The sequence below is a fragment of the Jaculus jaculus genome, chromosome 11, assembly GCF_020740685.1.
Source record: "Jaculus jaculus isolate mJacJac1 chromosome 11, mJacJac1.mat.Y.cur, whole genome shotgun sequence".
NCBI lineage: Eukaryota > Metazoa > Chordata > Mammalia > Rodentia > Dipodidae > Jaculus > Jaculus jaculus.
The window spans coordinates 23,267,814-23,290,542 of record NC_059112.1 but is presented as its reverse complement, the minus strand read 5'-3'; the positions used below and the strand labels follow the sequence as shown (position 1 = coordinate 23,290,542).

The following is a 22,729-nucleotide window of genomic DNA, read 5'->3' as shown; positions in this document are numbered from 1 at the left end:
AACTGGCCAAAGGTTACAGGGCTATGGGCAGAGCCTAAGTTCAGATGCACTGGGCTTGCAGAGGGAGTGGCCTCCTGTAGCCTGGGGGTCCTTAGCCATGCCTGGAAGCTCAGGACCCTCTCCTGAAGGCTCCCAGCCTGTGCTTGGCAGTGGTGGGCAGTGTCATAACCGCTAAGCCATCTCTCCAGCCCAGGACTTACACTTTCTAGCAGATAGAATAGCCTTGGGGCCACATAGTCCTGTGACTCCTAAAGAATTCCATGGGACATTGTGCACTGCTTGAAAAAACATTTCTAAAATTTTAACATCTTAAGTACCACCCACAGGACTAGATGTTAAACACCAAGCCCATGATCTAACTAGGCTTTAGCATAACCAAAGCACAGATTTGCTTTCACCAAACATATCTTAACCAAACCATTTCACCCATATTGTCTTGATTGGTTTTTTTTTTTTAAAAAATGCTGTATTTTATCACACTGGTTTTTTATAGCTGGTAATGTAGATTTTTTTTTTCCTGTCAGCTTGTGGGGGATGGAGTTTATGTTTATAACAAACCACATCTTGAAGGGATTTTAGATGGTAACTATGAATAGTATACAAATATATACTGATGGACAATTTAGTTGCAGCAATTAAGACTGATAAACTAGTCCATTTATAAATGTTTTCTCCATCACATGAATTACATGGAGTTGAGCTTTACAAAACCCCATTGCCAAAGTGGATCTTAACTAGATTTCCTCAATCAGCCCCATACTTAAAGTTTATTTTCCTATAAACTAATCAAGAGCTAATGAGGTGTTTTTTTTCCAAAGAAAACAATACATTCTTCCTTTATAAAAAAATGCTTCATAATTTCAGCCAAATGCATGTTGAATTTCAAAAAAATTTCTAGTCTGTTTCTTTAAAATGTTGCTCACCAACAAGATGGACAGTTGTAAAAAACATTCCATATTTGGAGGGCATTTTGTGTAAGTCTTGAAAATTTATGTTCCAGGGCTCACAACCAACTAGGCAAACTTTCAAGTTGAAATTCTTCACCTCTATATTGGGTCCATATGGAGAACTTCCATTTTATTATTATTGGTAGCCATCAACCAATTTAAAAAAAGACAAGAGCCACTCATTAGAAGTGCTAGGAGTTTAAGGGTCAGAGGCAAGAGCTTTCTGGTGGGTGGGAATGCTGTAAACCCCCAGGGTTGATTCAGCCAACCTGTCTTGCTAGCTAGGTATCACCTTCACTAGTGTACCCTCTTAGGCTACTTAATGAGTGTCATTGAAGAGTAAACAAAACCTTCTACCCACATGCTTTTGAAAATTTATTTATTTATTTGAAGAGAGAGAGAGAATGGGCATGCCAGGGCTTTCAACCACTGCAGAAGAAATCCAGATACATGTGCCACCTTGTGCCTCTGTCTTTACATGGGTACTAGGGAATCAAACCTGGGTCCTTAGGCTTCACAGGCAAGCGTCTTAACTGCTAAGCCATCCCTTCACCCCCCCCCATATGCTTTTAACATTGATGACATTTCATAACTATGATGCATTGTCTTAATGGAAATATTGTATATTATAAATATGCTTATATTTTATCTAAGAGATGAGTTAAATAGAGAAAGAAGGAGTAGACGAAACTACAATACTAGAGGAAGATTAAAAAGTCAAGTGGGGTTGGGGTGTGTATGGCAGAGATATGGAAGGGCAGGGAGGGAAGGAAGGTGATTATTGCTGGGAAGGAGGGAAAAAAGTAGTCATAGAGAAAGGAAAGGCTGGACTTTGATAAAATAATATCATCGTCATGTTTTTGTTGCATTTTCCTAACTTTTCACATACACGGGGAAGTCATTCTAGTAAATTTCCATGTCACCAGGATGGAGTGAAATGAGCCTTTTGAAGTCCTGACTTTAGGTAAGGTGAGCTCTTACATTGACTCCAGGCCTTCGATGGTGTTCCATGCCATTTTATTTAGTCCTCACGGCACCCTAGGAGAGCTGTAGTGTCATCTGTGGGTCGGCTGTGAGGATCTAAGGCCCAAAGGGATTTAACTCCCCAGATCATGGGACTAGAGTGAGACCCTGTAAGTTCACTAAGCTCTGCCGAGCTACAACTGAACCACCCTGACCTGGAACATTTGCAAGTTAACACTTGCTGAAATGTATGTTAAAGGCATTCATCAAAGAACACTTGAAGGGAAGAAAGGGACGTGTTCATGTGTTTAAATTATAAATTTGAGGATGTTCACTTGGTGTCGTATAACATATTTCAGATATTATACAAAAAATAAAGTCCAGAGACTATAGGGCGTTAGAACAAAGGGACTTGGGACAGCTGGAACCATCAGTAAGCTTTCAAAGTTAAGAAGATTCTCTACCTTCTTTCATGTATTCAATACAGTATATTTTATGCAGAGGACATTTTTGGTGAGTGTACTGTGCATACATGTGTGTATGCATGCCCTTAAGCACATGGGTACATGTGTGTCCAGGCATACTTGTGGGCATATACTTGTGGAGGCCAAAGGATGATGTCTTCCTTGACTGCTCTCCACTTTACTTACTGAGATGGGAAACGAGAGCTCAGCTAGCCAGCTTGCCCTGGTCACTGCTTTCTGAATGCTAAGACTATAGTCCAGGCACTGCACCCGCCAAGCATTTACATGGATGCCTTAGGTCCAAATTCCAGTCCTCCAGTAAGGGCTTTATCCATTGAGCCATCTCCGCAGCCCAGCAGAGGACATTTTTCCAACAGCAGCACCCCACAGAGGAGGGAACTTTGGGCTTCTGGAAAGCAGAAACCAGATGCTCAGAGCGATGTCTAACCAGGTTGGGGGTGGGTGCACCCCTGTCCTCTCTGGGCTTGCTTCCATCTTTACAGAGTAGGGCTTTCATTAAGTGAGGAGACAAATCTAGGAACTTGGCAAGGCAAGTTGATCTGAGTTTTGGTTTATAGACAACATCTTATTCTGGACAACAACAGATAGGCTTGATAAGACTTGTGACAGAAAGGGGCTGAGTAATGAATCAAATATGAACAAATCCGGAAATGGTCAAAATTTCAGAAGGGAGACTGAAAGCAAGTCTCCCTTGAGCATGAATAATTTACAAGCTGAACATTTCATGTACAACAATGAAGGACTTGTTTACAGCCAAGGCTTTTAACTCTTTAACCGTCTTTTAAATGTCATTATATCATTTAATTTCCAGGGCAAATGATTGCATTCCTGTCTTAAAGAAAAAGGCAGTCAAGGGTATTAGAGATGAGCTAAGAAGCCCCATAGCTCATTTTTGATAGAGCAGAATTCTTATGACATAGAGTAGGCAGCATTTACTAAACACATGGTGCCAAGTACAGGACCAGTAATTGCACGTGGATTGAATCTCCCAACTGTATTAACAGTAGGTGAAACTATTTTCTCATTATGCGGATTGGAAAATGCAGGCTTCATACCACGCTGACAATTTTACTGAGTGACAGAGCTTAGAATGAAGTGGTTCTGATGTTTAATCCTATATATTGTGCCCTTTGTCATACTGTTTCTCTTAGTATGTCTTTGTTAATGATGGAATTGGAAGGATATTGTAGTGCTCTCATCAATTAAGAGGTTCCAGTCAGCATCAAAATGACAATTACTGGGATGGAGAGATGGCTTGGTGGTTAAGGTGCTTGCCTGCGAAGCCTAAGAACCTAGGTTTGATTCCCCAGTACCCACGTAAGCCAGATGCACAAAGTGGCACATATGTCTGGAGTTTGTTTGCACTGACTAAAAGCCCTGGTGCTCTCTCTCTAATAAATAAATACTAAGATATTTTTTAAGGCAGTTACAGGCTGGAGGGATGGTTTAGCTTGCCTGCAAAGCCAAAGGACCCGCATTCGATTCCCCAGGACCTATGTTAGCCAGATGCACAAAGTGGTGCACGTGACTGGAGTTCATCTGCAGTGGCTGGAGGCCCTTGCATGCCCATTCTCTTTCTGTCTGTCTCCCCCTCTTTCTGTCTGTCAAATAAATCAATGTAAATATAAAAATATTTAAAGGCCAGGTGTGGTGACACACACCTTTAATCCCAGCACTCGGGAGGCAGAGGTAGGAAGATCACCGTGAGTTCAAGGCCACCCTGAGACCGACCATAGAGTGAATTCCAGGTCAGCCTGAGCTAGTGAGACACTACCTAAATAAATAAATAAATAAATAAATAAGGCAATTACTTACATGATAATGTTTGTCTTAATGATTATCTCATTCCACTAGATCTTAGAAATCTATTGACCTGAGGCTGAGTATAAAAGAAGATACTGGAGGGCTGGAGAGATGGCTCAGTGGTTAAGGTGCTTGCCTATGAAGCCTAAGGGCCCAGATTTGATTCCCCAGGACCCATGTAAGTCAGATGCACAAGGCGGCGCATGGTTCTAGAGTTCTTTTGCAGTGGCTGGAGGCCATGGCAGGCCCATTGTCTATCTGCCTCTTTCTCTCAAATGAATTTAAAAAAAAAAAAAATCTTTTTTAAGAGTGTACTATATTTGGGCCTGTTTCCCAAGTGGCCGACATTGGAAACACTGAATTCCATTGCCCTGTCTGAAAGAACACCCTTTCACCCCAGCCAATCCATGTGTTCCATCAGAGAATCTGAGGTGACTGCCCCCAAAGGCAATGTGGTAGGAAGTACGGATATGGAACAACCCAGTTCCCGAAACACAAAGCTGAAAATACAGTGTATCAGAAGAGATGACGAGGTCATAGGTCAGTAGGAATGATGGGAAGAGAAGATGTCTTCTTTGGAAACCAGGAAGTGCTCAGAACAGGGAACACGCGACCCCTTCTTAGAAGATAAACCCTGGTGAACTGTTGGTTCCCCTTCCGAGTTCCCATTGTTATCCGCCTGTGCTACTAGATTAAACTTGCGTCCTGTAGGGAACCCCATGGTTAAGGATAGAGAAAGACAAAGCCATTTGTAACTCGTAACTCGTGCTTGTGAAAATGTCTAGCATGGTGATCTTGATGCAAGTGGAGCCCAGGAAAACCCTGATGGGAAACTGAGGAGTTGCTATTTTTTGAGATTGGCCAAACTTCAGCAGGAGGATAAATTCACACAAACATGACGCTCGCTGTAATTCCAGGTGCACTTAGACCAAGGTCATTAAAAAATAAAACAAAAAACACCTCTTTTCATTTGTTTTCCCCTTTCTCATTGAAACGGAGGCTTTTGTCCAAACTAATTTAAACTGATCCTTTAGATTTCAGTGTCTTAGCTTAAAGAATCCCTAGAACGTAGTGTAGGAAAAAACCCCCACAGGGGGTCCCCACGCTCTGCCCGGATAAGGCGACACCCCAAATCACTCACTCACGAGAAGCGGTCTTGATGCAAACTGCAAGAGGATTTTATTCCAAGCGCGCTGGGGCCCACAGTCGTACACCGCACAGGGGTAGAGGACTGCAGAGCCCTGAATGTAGGAACAGGACAGTTTTTATAGGGTTTCTAACAAAGCCTGTGCCTTAGACCAATCATTTTCTAATATTAGGAGCCCCGCAGGGTGTTAGCCAGTCAGTTGGTGCCACCCCATAGTTTCTAAGCCAATTAGTTTATGACCTTGGTGGTCAGCGTTTGCGCAGGTCCTTGGGTGGGAGTAGCAGAGTGTGGTATCAGTCTCCTGTGACCTTGGAGGTCAGCACTTGTGCAATTCCTTAGGTGGGGGTAACAGAGTATGGTATCAGCCTCCTATGACCTTGGTGGTCTGAGGCAGGCTGCTACAGCCTATGGTGCGAGTTACTAAGGCTTACAGTGTAGGCTACTAAGGCTTACAGTGTGGGCTATTAAGGCTTATGGTGCAGGCTATTTACAGAAACCAAATAAGTGGTTCACTTCATTACTCATTTCCCATCCTTGAGGGCTATCTCATGCCCTTTTACCTAGTTTTATATTAGGAGTGGGCTCTGATACAATGAGAAGAGGGATTTTTTACTTGCTTCTGACAGAGAGTAAAACCTGGAGTTTGAGGTATGCAGGTGGCCCGCTTAAGCTCCCTTTGGAGTGTGATAGTATTTCTGAGCTTCTGAATTCTTGGGCCTTTCAGTAGTAATCACACCCCTAATTCTGCGGAGTTCCTGCTAGTTCAGCCTGCTTTCCCAGAGTCCATCCCATCTTCCCCAGGATTTCCCAGTGTCCATCCTATATCATCTCCAGGATTTCCCAGTGTCCATCCTATATCATCTCCAGGATTTCCCAGTGTCCATCCTATATCATCTCCAGGGTTTCCCAGTGTCCATCCCATCTTCCCCAGGATTTCCCTGTGTCCATCCTATATCATCTCCAGGATTTCCCAATGTCCATCCTATATCATCTCCAGGATTTCCCAATGTCCATCCTATATCATCTCCAGGGTTTCCCAGTGTCCATCCCATCTTCCCCAGGATTTCCCAATGTCCATCCTATATCATCTCCAGGATTTCCCAATGTCCATCCTATATCATCTCCAGGATTTCCCAATGTCCATCCTATATCATCTCCAGGATTTCCCAATGTCCATCCTATATCATCTCCAGGATTTCCCAGTGTCCATCCTATATCATCTCCAGGATTTCCCAGTGTCCATCCTATATCATCTCCAGGATTTCCCAGTGTCCATCCCATCTTCCCCAGGATTTCCCAGTGTCCATCCTATATCATCTCCAGGATTTCCCAGTGTCCATCCTATATCATCTCCAGGATTTCCCAGTGTCCATCCTATATCATCTCCAGGATTTCCCAATGTCCATCCCATCTTCCCCAGGATTTCCCAGTGTCCATCCTATCTTCCCCAGGAAGAGGAAGTGACTCTGAGTCCGATTTGCCCCACCGGAAGCTTCCAGATGTGAAGAAGGATGACATGTCTGCGCGAAGGACTTCCCATGGTGAGCCCAAGTCAGCCGTGCCTTTTAACCAGTACCTCCCCAACAAGAGCAACCAGACAGCCTACGTCCCCGCTCCCCTGAGGAAGAAGAAGGCGGAGAGGGAGGAGTACCGGAAGAGCTGGAGCACCGCCACCTCCCCGCTGGGAGGGGAGAGGCCCTTCAGGTAAGCCTGAGCCCGCTGTCCCCGTCCCGGCGAAGTTGCGGGGTAGAAATGAAGTTACGCAGCCATCTCTGTAGCTTGATGTGTGAGTAAAATGGGGGGCAACACAGAGGCAATGTGGGGATCACGGAGGAGCCTCTCTAGGATTGCGCCCGGTGCATGGGAGGTACCCATCTTACCCAGTGGGCACATGCCCAAGGCCCGTTCCATTGACAGGACATGGAAAACATCTGTGTCCTGCTGGGGAGACTGCCCGATGCCTGGCTCTGTTAGATTACCCTGCGGTTGCAGTCACAGTCACGTAGCTGTCAGTCCTGCGGGAACCTGTGTGACAATCAAATAGATCCAGCCACGACCAGCCCAAGATGTATTTCTCACCTCCTTGAGAAGCGAACTGTTTTTCTTAGCCTGTATGTTTACGCACAGATTCGTTCAATAAGTGTGTATGAGCATTTGCTATTGTGCTGGGTGTTTTCTTTTAGGGATTTGGGGAACTCAACAGTGAATAAGATGTAGCCTCTGCCTCCAATAACTTTATAATAAGGAAACCTTTTTTTAATATTCCCTTTTTATTATCTGTGGTTTTCCATGGAATAAACGTGTTATTAAAATTTTTTTGCTTGTTGATCAAAACTAATGAATTTTACCATTGCAACAGATGAGATTATTTTTCCTTTCAATATCAAGTTTAGAAGAGCCTTTAATGGCTAGGATATAATGCATTGTATTGATTAACAAATGGCTACGTATAACTGGTTTCCCATTAGTAGGATCATATCATATGCTGTGAGTGTTTTTATTTCTTTTTTTTAAAAGTGAAAATAATATCAGAATGTCTGGGAGATGACATGAAGTCTGGTCCCCAGACCAGTCTGTTAGCGGCAATAAAAACCATATTGTCCAACTCACTAGTTATCCCGAAACGATAGAGGAGGAGGGAAGCGAAGCAGGGTCTGCTGGCGAAGAAGACCCAACGGGCCAGATGGGCACTGGTGGGCAGCCTGCTGGTGAGTTAGAGTCGGCCCCTGGCAGGGGTGAGGAGCAGCCTCCTTCCGAGGGGGCTGCACTGGTTCCAGCTCCCGCGCCTGAAGACAGAGATGCTGCCGAAAGCCGAAAGCGCAGAAGGCTGGAGGAAGCTGGGATCAAGGTCATGCCCGCTGCCCAGCGCTTTGCCAGGTTAGCTCTGCCAGCCAAGGGCTGGCCCGGCTGGGCTTGTGCATGCCGGCAGGTTTGGAATCCGTCTAGCAAGTTGGATTTTTCATCCTGTCTCCCCACTTCCTCTTGCATCACCCCTCCCTACTCTAAACAAATAGAAATGGACCCTTTTTTGCCTCGGGGCTCGAATCCGCTACGTTGTTGGCTGTTTTTAAAGGGAGGGAAGGAATGAGCTCTTCTCTGCTTCATTAGGCTTTGCCTTAGTGCCGTTTCTGGGGCCAGTCATTTGTGGATGGCAGGATTTGCCTAGCGATGACGTGTGTTTCTCTGCTGTGTGTGGCTTGTTAACTTTCATAACTATTCCTAAGTGGCTCATTACCTCTGTCTCGAAATGGGGGACGCGCTCGTTAAACAATGTCTACCTTACAAAAACCTGCTTACTGCACGCCTTTAACTCCAGCACTTGGGAGGCAGAGGTAGGCAGATGGCTGTGAGTTCGAGGCCACCCTGAGACTACATAGTGAATTCCAGGTCAGCCCCAGCTAGAGCAAGATCCTACCTCAAAAAAAAATCCCCCCCCCCAAAAATCCGCTTGCTTGCCATGTTTTAAGGAGCAGTAAGCAGGATTTGTCTCCTTATTCTCTCTTTTCTTAAAATATTAAATTTAATCATTTATTTGAGAGAGAGCAAGAGAAAGGGAGACCGAATGGGTGTTCCAGGGCCTCCAGCCACTGCAAACGAACTCTAGATGCATGTGCCCCCTTGTGCATCTGGCTTATGTGGGTCCTGGGAAATCAAACCTGGGTCCTTTGGCTTTGCAAGCAAGCGCCTTAACCGCTAAGCCATCTCTCCAGCCCCCTTATTCTCTTTTTATTCTATTTATTTGAGAGAGAGAGGCAGATAGAGAGAATGGGTACATCAGGGCCTCCACCTTGTGCGTCTGGCTTATGTGGGTCCTAGGGCATCAAACCCGGCTCCTTAGGCTTTGCAGGCAAGCTCCTTGATCACTGAGCCATCTCTCCAGCCCTGTCTCCATATTTTCTAAAACTTATCGATCTTAAAGCAAAGAATGACTTTCCTTAGTCATAACTAAAGGCATTCATGGGTCCTGGTGGCTTCATATCACTTGGGACATGAAGACAGTGAGCAGTCAAAGCCAGTGTCTTGGAAGGCTGGTTAATTTCTTATATAAAAATCTCAATGAGGGTTGGAGAGATGGCTTAGCTGTTAAGCGCTTGCCTGTGAAGCCTAAGGACCCCGGCTCGAGGCTCGATTCCCCAGGACCCACGCTAGCCAGATGCACAAGGGGGCACACGCGTCTGGAGTTCGTTTGCAGTGGCTGGAGGCCCTGGCCCGCCCATTCTCTCTCTCTCCCTCTATCTGTCTTTCTCTCTGTGTCTGTCACTCTCAAATAAATAAACAAATTAAAAATTAAAAAATAAAAAAAAAATCACAATGACCCTCGGAGCGCAGCCAAAACTCATGTGACAAATTGACACTCATAGCAGCTGGACACTGGAAATCCTTCCACTTCTTGCTGTTCTGCTTCATTCTAAAAGGCAGACAATCTTCCTCATCTTTCAGTAGAGCGGGTGATGAACCAAGGATGGGTGATCTTGTTAATTACTGTCCTCATTCCAGGGACAAAATACCTGACAGAGCAAGCAACTTAAGGGATGGAGGGCTTATTTTGGCTCACAGACTCAGGCACTTTCAGTCTGTCACGGGAGGGAAAGCCTGGTGGTGGACAAGTAGCTGCCCACTTCCTGAGAATGGGGCCGGAAGCAGGGCCACACTATAGCTCTCAAAGACCCAGTCCCGGTCCTCCGCCTCTGCCAGACAGAGCCCCATGCCCACAAATGCCATGGCTCCCCAAAACAGTGTCACCACCTGGCAGAGCTAGTCACAGCTGACCTGTTGCCGGATTCAAGTGCTCTGAAACCACGTCTCCCTCCATACATGCAATAGAGTATTCTCCACCTGTGGTCATTTCAGTGGACAAGGTCTTAATTGAAATACCCAGTATTTGGCTTATTTGGATTTATGCCCAAAGTTTGCTCTGTATTGATTTAAAAACAAAAAAGACTTTTCGTCTTTGGCTGTGGTACCCCATGCTTACCAACATGTATATGTCTCTAGAAACTTAAACATAAAATCATGTGTGTATTATAAGCAGTTCCATGAAATAATTAAGAGTAATATCATATAATTTTTAAAAATAATTTACTTGGGGCTGGAGAGATGGCTTAGCAGTGAAGACACTTGCCTGCAAAGCCAAAGGACCTCAGTTCGATTCCCCAGGACCCATGTAAGCCAGATGCACAAGGTGGCACACATACACATACCTGGAGTTCATTTGTAGTGGCTAGAAGCCTTGGCATGCCCATTCTCTCTCTCTTCCTCTCTCTCATTCTGCCTCTTTCCCTCTCTCAAATAAATAGATAAATACTTTAAAATAATTTATTTATTTATTTTAGAACAAGAGAGAGAGAGAAAGGAAGGAAGGAAGGAAGGAAGGAAGGAAGGAAGGAAGGAAGGAAGGAAGGAAGGAAGGGAGGGTGGGTGCATCAGGGCCTCCAGCCACTACAGATGAACTCCAGATGCTTGCGCCACCTTGTACATCTGGCTTATGTGGGTCCTGGGTCCTTTGGCTTTGTAGGCAAGTGCCTTAACTGCTAAGCCATCTCTCCAGCCCCTTTTTGTAAGGATTTGTAAAATTAAGTATCCACTTATTATTCAGATTGTAATTCAAATACCTTGTTGGGCACAGTTTTCCTATATGCCTCAAGCATCTTCTTCCACCAGAGGCTGGTTAGATGCTGAACCCGAAGTTGAAGACTATCCCTCACTATGTTCCATTTTCAGACTTCTTTTTTTCCCCTTCTTTAAGCTCAGGGCACAGAGAGAATATTACTAAGTTATGCAGCTAAGAGTATGAGTGAGTGCACAAAAACGTAACGTTTCCCTCTGTGATTCACATAACTTTCTTTTTATATATCTGTGGAGTCTTTAAGCTAAAATTGATCAAGGATGCTATCCTCATCAGACTCTTTAAAAGAATAGTAAGGGATGAGGGCTGGAGAGATGGCTTAGGGGTTAAGGTACATGCCTGTGAAGCCTAAGGACCCAGGTTCGATCCTCCAGGTCCCACGTAAGCCAGATGCACATAGTGACGCATGCGTCTAGAGTTCATTTTCAGTGGCTAGAAGCCCTGGTGCATCAATTCTCACTCTCTCTTTTCTCCCTCTCTCTCTGACTGTAGTAAACAAATAAAAATAAAATAAGAATATTAATGGATGAGCAAGGACATTCCAGGTATTAATGGGAAATAATGCTACCATAGGAAAAAAAGATGTTAATCACGAGCTCAGAATTCCATACCAAGCGCCCCTTGCCACTGAAGTAAATGGGAGGTGTACTTTGGCCATAAGCCATTGAGCTATTTTATGACGACTCCCATGGAGTATGCAAACGTAAAGTATCAAATGTAATTATGGTTGTTACATATTATGTTGATGCAGTCATTGTTTACTTCTGTGCATGTTTCGTATTACCTGACTTGAGTTTTATCTATGTCATCCGAAATGAACTCCACGAAACAGAAGTTCACAGGTCAGTAATGTCATTGCCCCTCAAATATTCCAACATGATTTGGGACAATTATGAATTCTCCTAGAAAATATCCCCGAAGCAGCTAAACACAGCTGCTCCAATCACCCAGAATTTATTTGTTAGGCAGTCTTTTTTTTTTTTTCCAGCTGCTCGCTCACTGCTAAAAGCTGTACCTGCCATGCCACCATCCTGGTATGGCTGCCCTGTTGTCACTCAGTGGAGTTGAGAGTCACTCTCAGTTTATCCACATTTGGGGTCCTGCTTTTAATGTGGCAGAAAGTTATTTGATTGAAATGAAATGCATGTCGTGAAATTTAAAAAAAATAAAAAACCAACAATAGGGATTTTGGTGTTTGGGAAACAAGGACCTAAAGCCCTGGACTATGCCAAAGTCTCTCAAAGCATTTAACCTCAGCCTCTTGTTTTGACATCCAGATGGCTGCTGGCCATCACATCGTTGGGCCCAACAAGACATCCAAGATACTTCTTAGGCCCGAGGCTTAGCTGGGAAAAGGCTGTTGTACAGGCAAATGAGTATTGGGAATGTGATGTGCAAAGGAAGGCATAATGAGATTAAAAGAAAAAGAAAAGAAGTTTATAGGCCATTTTTTTCCCCTCTGTTTGCTTCCCAAGGATCCTCACACACCTCTGTGCATTATTTTTAAGACATTTTACAAAGAAACTAAAGGGCATTTCATTCCATTTTCACATGAGGTTAGAAGTCTAGAAGTCCCAAGCTTCATGTGAAGTAATATATTAGGAGGTATCTTAGCATCAAGGGACAGAAAGAAGGGCTTCTTAATAACTGTGTGGCATTTAATCTTTATTAGGGTTTCCACCGAAGTAAAAAAAAAAAGTATATAAACTACTTTTACTTGTATTTTATTTTACAATCATGTTAACTTAATTATCTGCCCACATAAGACTCAGCCAAAGCAGCCAGATTTCTGTTTTTAAGAGGATAAACTAAGGACCAAGATTCGCTTCCCCTGAATGAAAGTGCCATGGAGATTTGAGTTCTCTTACTGGGTGTCTCCCATTGGAGAAGTAAATTTTTATTTTGAACTGAATTATAGGTGTCACGTGATTGTACTTTTTTTTCTAATTGTTTTCATGTGTTCCATCACTCAGTATTTTCTGCTAGTCTGTGAATCTTCTCAACCACATAGTAATTAATTACAGAGAAGGGGAAAAAAAAAAAGGTCTCCGAGGAACAATAGACAGTTTAGAGTAAGAGCAGACATTCTTCCACATCCCTCCTACCAGATGCTGGCTCCCAGACTCTTGTCGAACAGATCCGGGGTCTAGGGACCAGGCGGACACAGAACATGCATGAACCTTTGTGACTCTGGATGTGTCTGCCCTGCCTGGAGACAGGATGAACAAGGAGGTTTCTGATGTTGTCCAGGACGGTCGCTGGAGGCCTAACGGGCTTTTCTGGAGAGCCCAGTTTCTTTCAATAGACTGAAGTGACTGCCAAGCCAAGCTGGTTATTTGTGCATTGCCAAGTAGAAGGGGGTGAAAGAAAATGCCAGCGCTTCCTTAGTTTAACAATCGTTAGCTCATAGGCTTTGAAATACAACAGCCTTAGGATTCCCATCCAAAAACTAACCAGGCCTGACCATGTTTAGCTTCTGAGATCAGATGAGATCAGGCACATTCCGGGTGGTATGACCAGAGATGAGATATATAAGCCTCAGAAACTTTGAGACAAGAACTTTTCCCACGCTTTCCCAGGCATGGGATCTATAATTTCTCCTGTCGTGATAGCTTTCCTTGTTTTAAATGAGGCTAGAAGGGTTGCCAGGTCAGAGGCAGGGTTCTGCATTTCTCTGTTAGCCCAAGCAATTCTTGACCTTGTGATCTTCCCATTGCTGGGATTATAGACCTGTTCTGCCAGGCCTGGCTAGAGAGCTGAGCATTACCATTATCTTCCACCAGCAACCCCTTCTCCCCGAGACGACTCACCTATGAATGGCTTGAGAGAAATGAAAATGCCAAACTGTTCTGTAAATATGAATCCAGACAGCCTGACTCGGCTGCTTATGTTGATTTAAATTAACTGACCTAAGTTCATAAGATTTGAACTAAGGATTTGCAGATTCTCCTCTGCAAAATAGGCATCAGAATCCCTGGCTTGAAGGACTCTACTGGCCATTTTGCGGCCAGCTGGACTGTGCTAGCTGTTCAGAGTTGTAAGTTTGGGAAAGTAGAGTGAAATAACTCAGTGCTTCAGAGACTTCCCTCAAGATCTTTTGAGGAGAAAATACCAGATTATGAAAGTCACCAACATAATTGAATAAGTAGACACCTGTTACTATTCTCTTCCACATCTGCCTTGGATGTATTATTTTTTTCATGGTCGACAGTGCCAGCTCATAATTTCTATCATTTTTCCCCCTCTTTCTTTGACTGCCACAAAGCTTTTAATTTATAGAATTCATGCAGTTAGCGAAAAGATCACTCTTAGGAGCTGGAGAGATGGTTAGTGGTTAAAGGCACTTGCTAGTAAAACCTGATGGCCTGGGTTCTATTCCCCAGTGCCCACATGAAGCCAGATGCACAAAGGGGCCTGCATCTGGAGTTAGTTCACAGTGGCAGGAAATACCCATTCCCTAGCATGACCATTTCCTCTCGCCCCCCTCCCCTTTGCTCTCTCTCTCTTTCTCTTTGCAAATAAATCAATAAAAAATAAAGTATATGTAGGCTGGAGAGATGGCTTAGCAGTTAAGGCACATGCCTGCAAAGCCTAAGGACCCAGGTTTGATTCTCTAGGTCCCACATAAGCCAGATGCACATGGTGACACATGTGTCTGGAGTTCATTTGCAGTGGCTAGAGGCCCTGGCATGCCCATTCCCCCCCCCCATAATAAATAAATAGAAATAAATATTTTAAACAAACTAGATGTGACTCAACTCCCAGTTACATTTAAAATAAAAACAAAATACTCACAAGTAACTGTTTTCCAATGGAGTAAAGGTATTTTGGGGGATAAGCTTAAAGTGGCCAATGACAGGGAAACTTTTTCAAGTCTACATGTCTAAATTGAGATAGTTTAAAACGAGTCCTGCCATGCTGGGCATTTAGCCTAAAAAGAAACACCTGCGAGGTTTGCAGCCTGGCTGGATTCTCGTGATGCCTAAGATACCAGATTCACTCTGCTCAAATTGGCATCACAAATTGACAGGGCCATTTGCATAAATGCATGCTTTTCTACTAAGAAAAAAAATTCTGAGATGAAGCCGAGGCCTTCTGGTCAAAAAAAGTGGAAGAGGGTGTTGTTGTTGGACCTGGCTTTGAGCTGGGGGATCTGCTCCATGCTGGGGTATGAGCGTGGCCTGAGGTGTGTGTTCTCACTGGGTATGAACTACCAAGTGTTGTACAAAATACTAAGGTATGATTAGTTAACATTCTGCTGTCATCAATCCCCTGAATGTTGCTGTATTATCCAGCCATGCAAATCACAACTCCATTCTAAGCACAGCTCACAGGATCCCTTTATTTAGTAACCAAATTACTTCCTTTTTTCTGCTCTCATAGTAATGATAATGGCTTTTTTTTTTTTTTTTTTTTTTTTGTCTGATGCTCTGCTTTCAGAGCTGTTCCTGGCATGGCTGTTTGTTCAGGAGCAGTGAGTGCTCTATCCGTTGTCATAGAGCGGGGCCCCTGGAACCAGGCTGCCTGGCTTTGCATTTGAACTTACACACTAGTTCTTTGACCTTGGGCAAACGTCTTCGCCTAATCTCACTGTCCACTTGATGGAATGGGGATAAGAATAGCATAGGCCATACAGGATTAGTGTTGAGGTTGCAAAAATGAACACTTAGGAGGAATTCTAGCACATAGTATGCCTTCATCATCCATTAGCCACCTTCATTGCCATCTATGTGGTTTTTACACAATGCCTTTGGAGATTCTGTTTCAGTGGTTTATCGTTGTCTACTAACCATTCTCAATGGCCATAGCTAACAAGTCCAAATTGGTCCTTGTCAGACATATTGGCCAAGGATGCACAGGTCAGAGAAGGGTCAGGAAGGAAGACCGCAAATTGGGTGCGCAACTCAAGGGGCAGAAAGTGATATTTTAATAAATAAAATTTATTTTGGAGTAAAACACTATCACATCTCATGTTTTACAATTTTATTGAGAACAGTGGTTATCATTGAGAAGGCGTTTTCCGGTCATGGCCAGTGATGCCTTAATTTTCCAAAATTTAGATCTAAAGAGAGACTGCTGTCACCTTAAGATAATGACCTCCTCTGGAATAGTGTGGGGCAGAGCAACAGCCAGTGGGCTAACTGGTTGACCAGAGTAGACCATGTCATTGCAGTTTGATTCTTAGCCAGGCGAATTTCCTCCTGTCTTCATTCCTGAGATAAGTTTGTCCTCTGAGGACCCTTAATGCTCTTGTAGAAAACCTATACAAACTCAGTAAGCTTTCTTTAGAAGTCAAGGTATTTTATTTGCTCCTCATCTTTATGAACCGCAAAGATAATAAATGATGAAAAAAGATCCTAGTGCTTTGTTATGACTTAGAAACAAAGCTGATCTTTGGGGAGCAGTGGGGTTTTGTTGCACTACCACATCGACCCAATTGCTTCTCCTCCTCCCAACCCAGGAGAAAGGGAGAGTGGGAAAAGTACTAAGACTTACTGCCTGGTATTCCCCCACTACAATGCCTGCCTGTGACAATTAAAACTACTTTCAAAAGGTCCCTAAAAGTCTTTTGGAAATGGAAATTGTTTTTGCAGTAGTGATTTGGCAGAACACCTTACCACTGTCCTGGACATTCAACATATAGCAAAGAAGCAGACCTGTGGTATAAGTAGAAAGTCCTAGAGATGCGCGAGGGAGAAATGGGTGCTGGTGGGAGGGTTAATAAATGAAGACTTAATAAACCTAGGTCTCGGGGTGATCCATTCTAGCTGTCTCAGTTAGCTCAGTAGCTACTTCCAGTGCGTACCCATGTTAAATTCGAGGTGTGTGCATGGCTTAATTCCTGAGTCTTTCCCTAGAGAGTTTCTTGGGCTCAGTAACTTTCCCTGTCAGCCAAAAGTAAATTGAGTGCCTACTAGCTATATGCTAACAGGGACAACACAGCAACAAAGAGTGCCCTGCTTTTTTGTCTCAGTTTTACCAAGAATTGGGGTTGTCATTTTCAGAGCCATTTAGGAACCCGCTCTTTTGATGCTGACGGAGTCTTGCAAAATTACACGAGGCTGTAGAATTGCAGATGCCTGGCCGAGCTTCAGGTTTGGAAGCCCACCCTATCTGTGCTTCGCCTCTGCACTAAAACAAGGTGCTGCCCTTTGAACTAACAGTGTCGAGAGGACTTCTCACTAACAGTACAGTTGTCTGCCTGGACATGGGGATTTAAGCACATGCGGCCTGATCACAGGTCCAGTTCCATTGAATTTTGCCCTATCAGTCAAAAGCCGCTGAGAGAAGGGAAAGAAGCTGTTCGTGACATTATCCTTCGCAAAGAAAATCCTTTTCTGACCCACCAACATGGCGAAGGCGCAGAGTCAGAAGACGAAGCTACATGTCGACTGCCTGACCTTGAGAAGGACGACTTTGCTGCAAGGAGAGTAAGGATGAACCAACCCAAGCCGTTGGTGCCTCTGAACCAGCTCCTGTACGGCCCGTATCTCCAAAGAGCTATAGAGAAGTCAGATGGCAGCAAGCAGCTCCCAAAGGGAATTTCAGACAAGAAAAGTCTAGAGTATAAAAGGTGTGCATTGGGTCTGCGTGTGTGCATATAAGCAAGATCATAAGTAAGCAAAAATATTTTATGCATAGTCCCTATTCCTCTCCTCCCTGTTGCAATGACATGCTCATGTGGCTGCCCAGATTCCCAGTAACCCCTACTTGCATAAATGCGGACAGCATAACACAGAGTGGCCACATCCCAAACAGGGCTGGATTTGTCAAATGAATTGGATTTCAGTGTGAAGATGGCTTAATCAGTGCCCATCATTACCTACGGGCACCAGGGTCATAGATTGGCATCACTGGTCAACTACACATGCCTCTCAGAGAACCATCAACACAAGGCTGCTCCACTCCATTCAAGAGAAGCAAGAAACAGAGTCTAGTGATGTTTACATGTTAGAAGGAAGAAAAATGAGGCATAGTCTTTCTTCTCTCATACCAGAAGGGCAAAAGATAATGGATATTTCCCATGTAAAATGCAAACAGTTTCTCACACACATAATGTGACCTACTGATATGTTTTCTGTCTAGACTGTTTCCAGTGAATTTCCTCAGCCCATCTCTTTTCCATCATCTTACTAGAGGTTGAACATCCTCATTCTGAAAAGCCAAATACTCCAAAGTCTAAAAATTTTGGAGGGCTAACATGTGACAGGTAGAAAATTCCATACTTGACCTTGCTTAACAGGTCACTGTCAAAATTGCAGGTGTAGGGCTGGAGAGATAGCTTAGCGGTTAAGCACCTGCCTGTGAAGCCTAAGGACCCTGGTTCGAGGCTCGGTTCCCCAGGACCCACGTTAGCCAGATACACAAGAGGGCACACACATCTGGAGTTTGTTTGCAGTGACTGGAGGCCCTGGTGCACCCATTTTCTCTCTCATGCTAGTAAAAAAATAAAAAAATAAACAAAAAAATTAAAATTGCAGGTGTGCTAAAAATTAATCATGTAGATTACTTTCAGAATATGTTTCCAGTATGATGTGAAATATAAATAAAATTTGTGTCAGGTCCCGTTCCCCAAGAGATCCAATTATATTGTATGAAATGTTACAAATTCAGAGAAAAATATAAAATCCACACTTCTGGCTTCAAGCATTGTAGATAAGCAGTGCTCAGAATATACTACATGTTGGAGTGAATTGAGTAAACCAAAATTGTATTCATGTGAGATTTGGCCAGTGATTTTTTTTTTTTTGTGAGAGAGAGAGAGAGAGAGAGAGAGAGAGTAATGAGGTATCACTTATGATATCATCTACCTGCTGAATCTCATCCTACAGAGAGTGTCATTCTTAAATTTTTTACTATATCAAAATTATTTAGTGTTAGCGTCTTCATTATTTTTCTGCCCATAACTTTTTTTATTATTTATTTATTTATTTATTTGAGAGAGAGAGAGAGATAAAGGAAGGGGGTGTGCCAGGGACTCTGGCCACTGCAAATGAATTCCAGATGCATGTGCCACCTTGTGCATCTTGCTTATGTGGGTCCTGGGGAATTGAATCTGGGTCCCTTGGCTTTTCAGACAAGTGCCTTAAATGCTAAGTCATTTCTCCAGCCCTGCCCATCACTTTTTGATATTTTGAAGTCTTCCAAACTGAGGTCATTATCTTTGTTGTGATTTATACAACTAAAAGTGAATCTTGTTGGACATGGTGGCACATGTCTTTAATCCCAGTCAGTACTCAGAAGGCAGAGGCAGGAGGATTGCTATGAGTTCAAGGCCACCCTGAGACTACATAGTGAGTTCCAGGCCAGCCTGGGTTAGAGTGACACCCTACCTTTAAAAAAAAAAAAAAAAAGTGAATTTTCAGGTGAAGTTATTGAGCTCAGTGAAGCAGTTAGTGTTTGTGTTTGCTTGCTTGCTTTTGACAGGATTTCATGTAGCCCAAGCTTGCTTTGAATTTGCAATGTAACTAAAAATGACCTTGAAATCCTGATCCTCCTCCCCCACCCCCACTTCCAAAGTACTGCAATTAGAGGCATGAGGCACCATGTCTGGTACAAAAAAAAAAGTGCTAGAATGCTTAAATCTATAGACGGTACAACTTGAGTTTAAATTATGTTTACCAGATCATGTTTATTTCTTAGAACCATTGCAAATGTATGAAGGTGAATAGTTACTACCCAAAGAAACAAATGGAGATGGGCTCGATATATCCAGGAAAAGAGCTGATACTCTGCTCTTCAAGCCTCAAGCAGAGGGAGGTTAAATGTTGACTCTTTCTGTTCAGAATCAACTTAAATGTACTTTCTGGCCATTGGGAGTTGATGGTTGAGATGTTTTATCCATGAGCAATGCTCCCGCTATCTTCAAACTAATCCTAGAGTTTAGATACTGCAGAGCTTGTTACTAACATTTTTACTGATGTAGTTTAAAAAAAAAAAAAATTCCAACAGGACTGAGGGAATCAGTCAGAACACTTGAAGTCATTATAGTACTTCAATACTGTGGAGTTTCACCATCATTATTGTCACACTGAAATCTCATTGCCATTTCTTAGTAGCCTTTCAGTCAGCCTTGGCTTCACTTGCTAGACAAAACTAGAGCTTGTCATCCACTGGGGGCAGGGGCTTGGAGGATCTGTCTCATGACAGTAAAGGACAGAGTAAAGGGCTGGAGATGTGGCTCAGTGGTAGAGTACTTCCGAGCATGTGAAAGGCTCTATTCTATCTCAACACTGCAAAAACTAAAGCTTAACAGTAAGAGCCATCTCCCCCCAAAAAGTAAATAACTAATTTTTTTAAAAAGGGCTGGAGAGATGGCTTAGTGGTTGAGGCACTTGCCTGCGAAGCCTAAGAACTCATGTTCGAATCTCCAGGTCCCACGTAAGCCAGATGCAGTGATGCAAGTGTGCAATGTCGCACGTGCACCACAAGGGGGCGCACACATCCAGAGTTCATTTGTAGTGGCTAAAGGCCTGGTACATCCATTCTCTCTCTCTCAAAAATAAATAAAAAGTATATAATTAAATTTTTAAAAACAGTAAGAGGGCACTGCAGGTGAAAGATATCACAGCTCCAGTTATGCCCAGATTTTTGAGGAAGGCTAAGTTGCTGCTGTCATTTCCTTCTGCTCTCAGCCTCTGAATTTCCGTGTTTGGCATTCTGTTTGTCTGTTCCTTTTCCTTGAACTTGACTTTTCCACTGGTGTGGGGGGGGGGGGTGCTGAATCATATTGGCAGAAGCCAGGCTCAGGCAGAAGAGGTGAAGGAAAAAGTGACCCGCGTCACATGCGCTCAGGAGAATGAAGCAATGGAAGTGGGCGTCAGGAAGTTGCCGGACCTGCGTAAGGATGACCTGGCCCAGAGAAGGATCCAGGGCAGATGCACTGCTCACCGGGAGGCTCCTAGCTTCATCACGCTCTCCAGCATCACAGAAGCCGACCTGGAGACGTGGGAGAGACTGAAGGTGTCTGGAAAGACAAGGTGTGTCATGGTTTTCCCCAGCAGGGCTGTGATTTAGGATTCAAAGGATCAAACGCTTTTCTTTATTTCAGGCCATCTTGATAGCTAGAAAATGTCCCTCACAAAATGGAGCATCTGGAAATGAGCACATTGGGCATAAAATGAAACATTATTCATAGTAAAAGCTGCATTAGCAGAAAACAACCTCTTTAGCTGGCTGACTCTCTATGAGCGGTGTGTTCTTTGATAGATTTGCTTACTATCAGGAACTTCAACTTGAATTTTTTTTTTTCCCATTTGTTTTTTGTTTTTTCAAGGTAGGGTTTTACTCTAGCTCAGGCTGACCTGGAATTCACTATGTAGTCTTGGGGTGGCCTCGAACTCACGACGATCCTCCTACCTCTGCCTGCCTAGTGCTGGAGTTAAAGGCATGCACCACCACGTCCGGCTTTTCAACTTGATTTTTAAGTAATTGTAACCGTTCCACCGTGCCTGCATATTTTTTTTCCTCACGCTGTCAAGTGTGATGCTAACTTGATCCTTTGAAGGTAGTAGAAACTTCTGAGCACTGTTCACCTAGGCAAAGCAGGGATCGTGTGTCCTCATTGGACTGGTTAGTGGTTAGTTGTCCTGTAGCCATGGGAATGACTTCTCACCTATCTAGGGCCATGTTTTCAAGTTCATCTCTGTGTGCACTTGCCTTGGAAACCTTTGCAGCTCATTTCTGGTTCTGACCAGGGATGGAGATGCTCAGCTCATCGGTGCCCCTGAGCCCCCACCAGAAATCAATGCAGAAACGGCCATCCGCGACGACTTTGCCAGCCGCAGAGCGAGGGCCTATAAGAAAGCGCCGAGCCCCAGGCAAAAGTTTGTGCACTTTGGGCCAGTGACAGAGATAGATCAGCAGACGTGGAGGCGGCTCAGCATTGGCAAGGCGGGGCCCAGGGAGGATATAGAAGTCACCGGTCATGGCAGCCAGAGTCAAACTTCCTCTGGGTCCTCTCCCTCACCAAATGCTTCCAGCATAAAGGATGACCAGACGTTTAGTCCACAAAATGACTGCAGGTATTTTTTTTTCTCTCTCTCTCCCTGTGCAGGGAGGCCTGATGGGAGTTAGTGCTTCTTTTTCGAGAGTTTTCTGAGAGTTGGGATAGAGGTTGAGTGGTGGAGTGTATGCTTGGCGTGTGTGAGGCCCTGGGTTTTTTTCCCCACACCACACACACTCCACAACGACAGAAACAACATGAGTTTGCTGAAGAGTTTGCAAACCCCTGGAGGTGATGTAATTTTAACAGAGTCTTCTTTAGAATAGCAAAGAAGTCATTAAACGTCACCCTAGGGCAAGCACATGTGTGAGGTTATAAGGCAAGTGTCTGTTTCCATTCTGATGTCATGGGCATCACTGCCTGGGAATTCCAATAATCTCCACAGACAAGCTCCTTGGCCTCTCCTGCAACGAGTGCTATTTTATGACTTGAAAATATTGAATGGGCTAGATGGACGTTTTAATGATATCACTTGTGCGTCTTCTAAAGACAGCTTGATAAAAAACTTGGCTTGTGTACAACCTCTGTCTTAGCTCTCACAGTAACAAGCTAGCTGTGAGTATCATGAGCTTAAATTTTGGACATCCAAGTGGACATAAAAAAAAAAAAAAGCAAAGGCTGCTTCTCTCCCTCCAAGCTTTCAAATTTCTATAATAAATCACGAATGGAAAAAGATTCCTGGGGTTTCTACGAGTCACGGATTTACTGGAGGCATCACTGTCCAGACCTGACAGGGAACAGCTTGTCAACCTG

The 22,729-nt window shown here is 43.8% G+C and overlaps 1 protein-coding gene across 12 annotated transcripts in view; it reads left to right on the top strand.

Annotated features, from left to right (window-relative positions):
- Limch1 (LIM and calponin homology domains 1) overlaps positions 1–22,729 on the top strand; it is a 398,796-nt gene that overhangs the window by 308,907 nt on the left and 67,160 nt on the right. For 11 of the 12 annotated variants that reach the window (XM_045130435.1, XM_045130434.1, XM_045130438.1 and 8 more), the window contains one exon: positions 6,797–7,049. In XM_045130435.1, coding sequence (XP_044986370.1) covers positions 6,797–7,049 — 253 coding nt within the window. Of the gene's footprint in view, positions 1–6,796; positions 7,050–7,958; positions 8,223–17,242; positions 17,546–20,708; positions 20,952–21,668; positions 21,996–22,729 lie in introns of all 12 variants that reach the window. The other variant, XM_045130433.1, reaches the window with a different exon arrangement.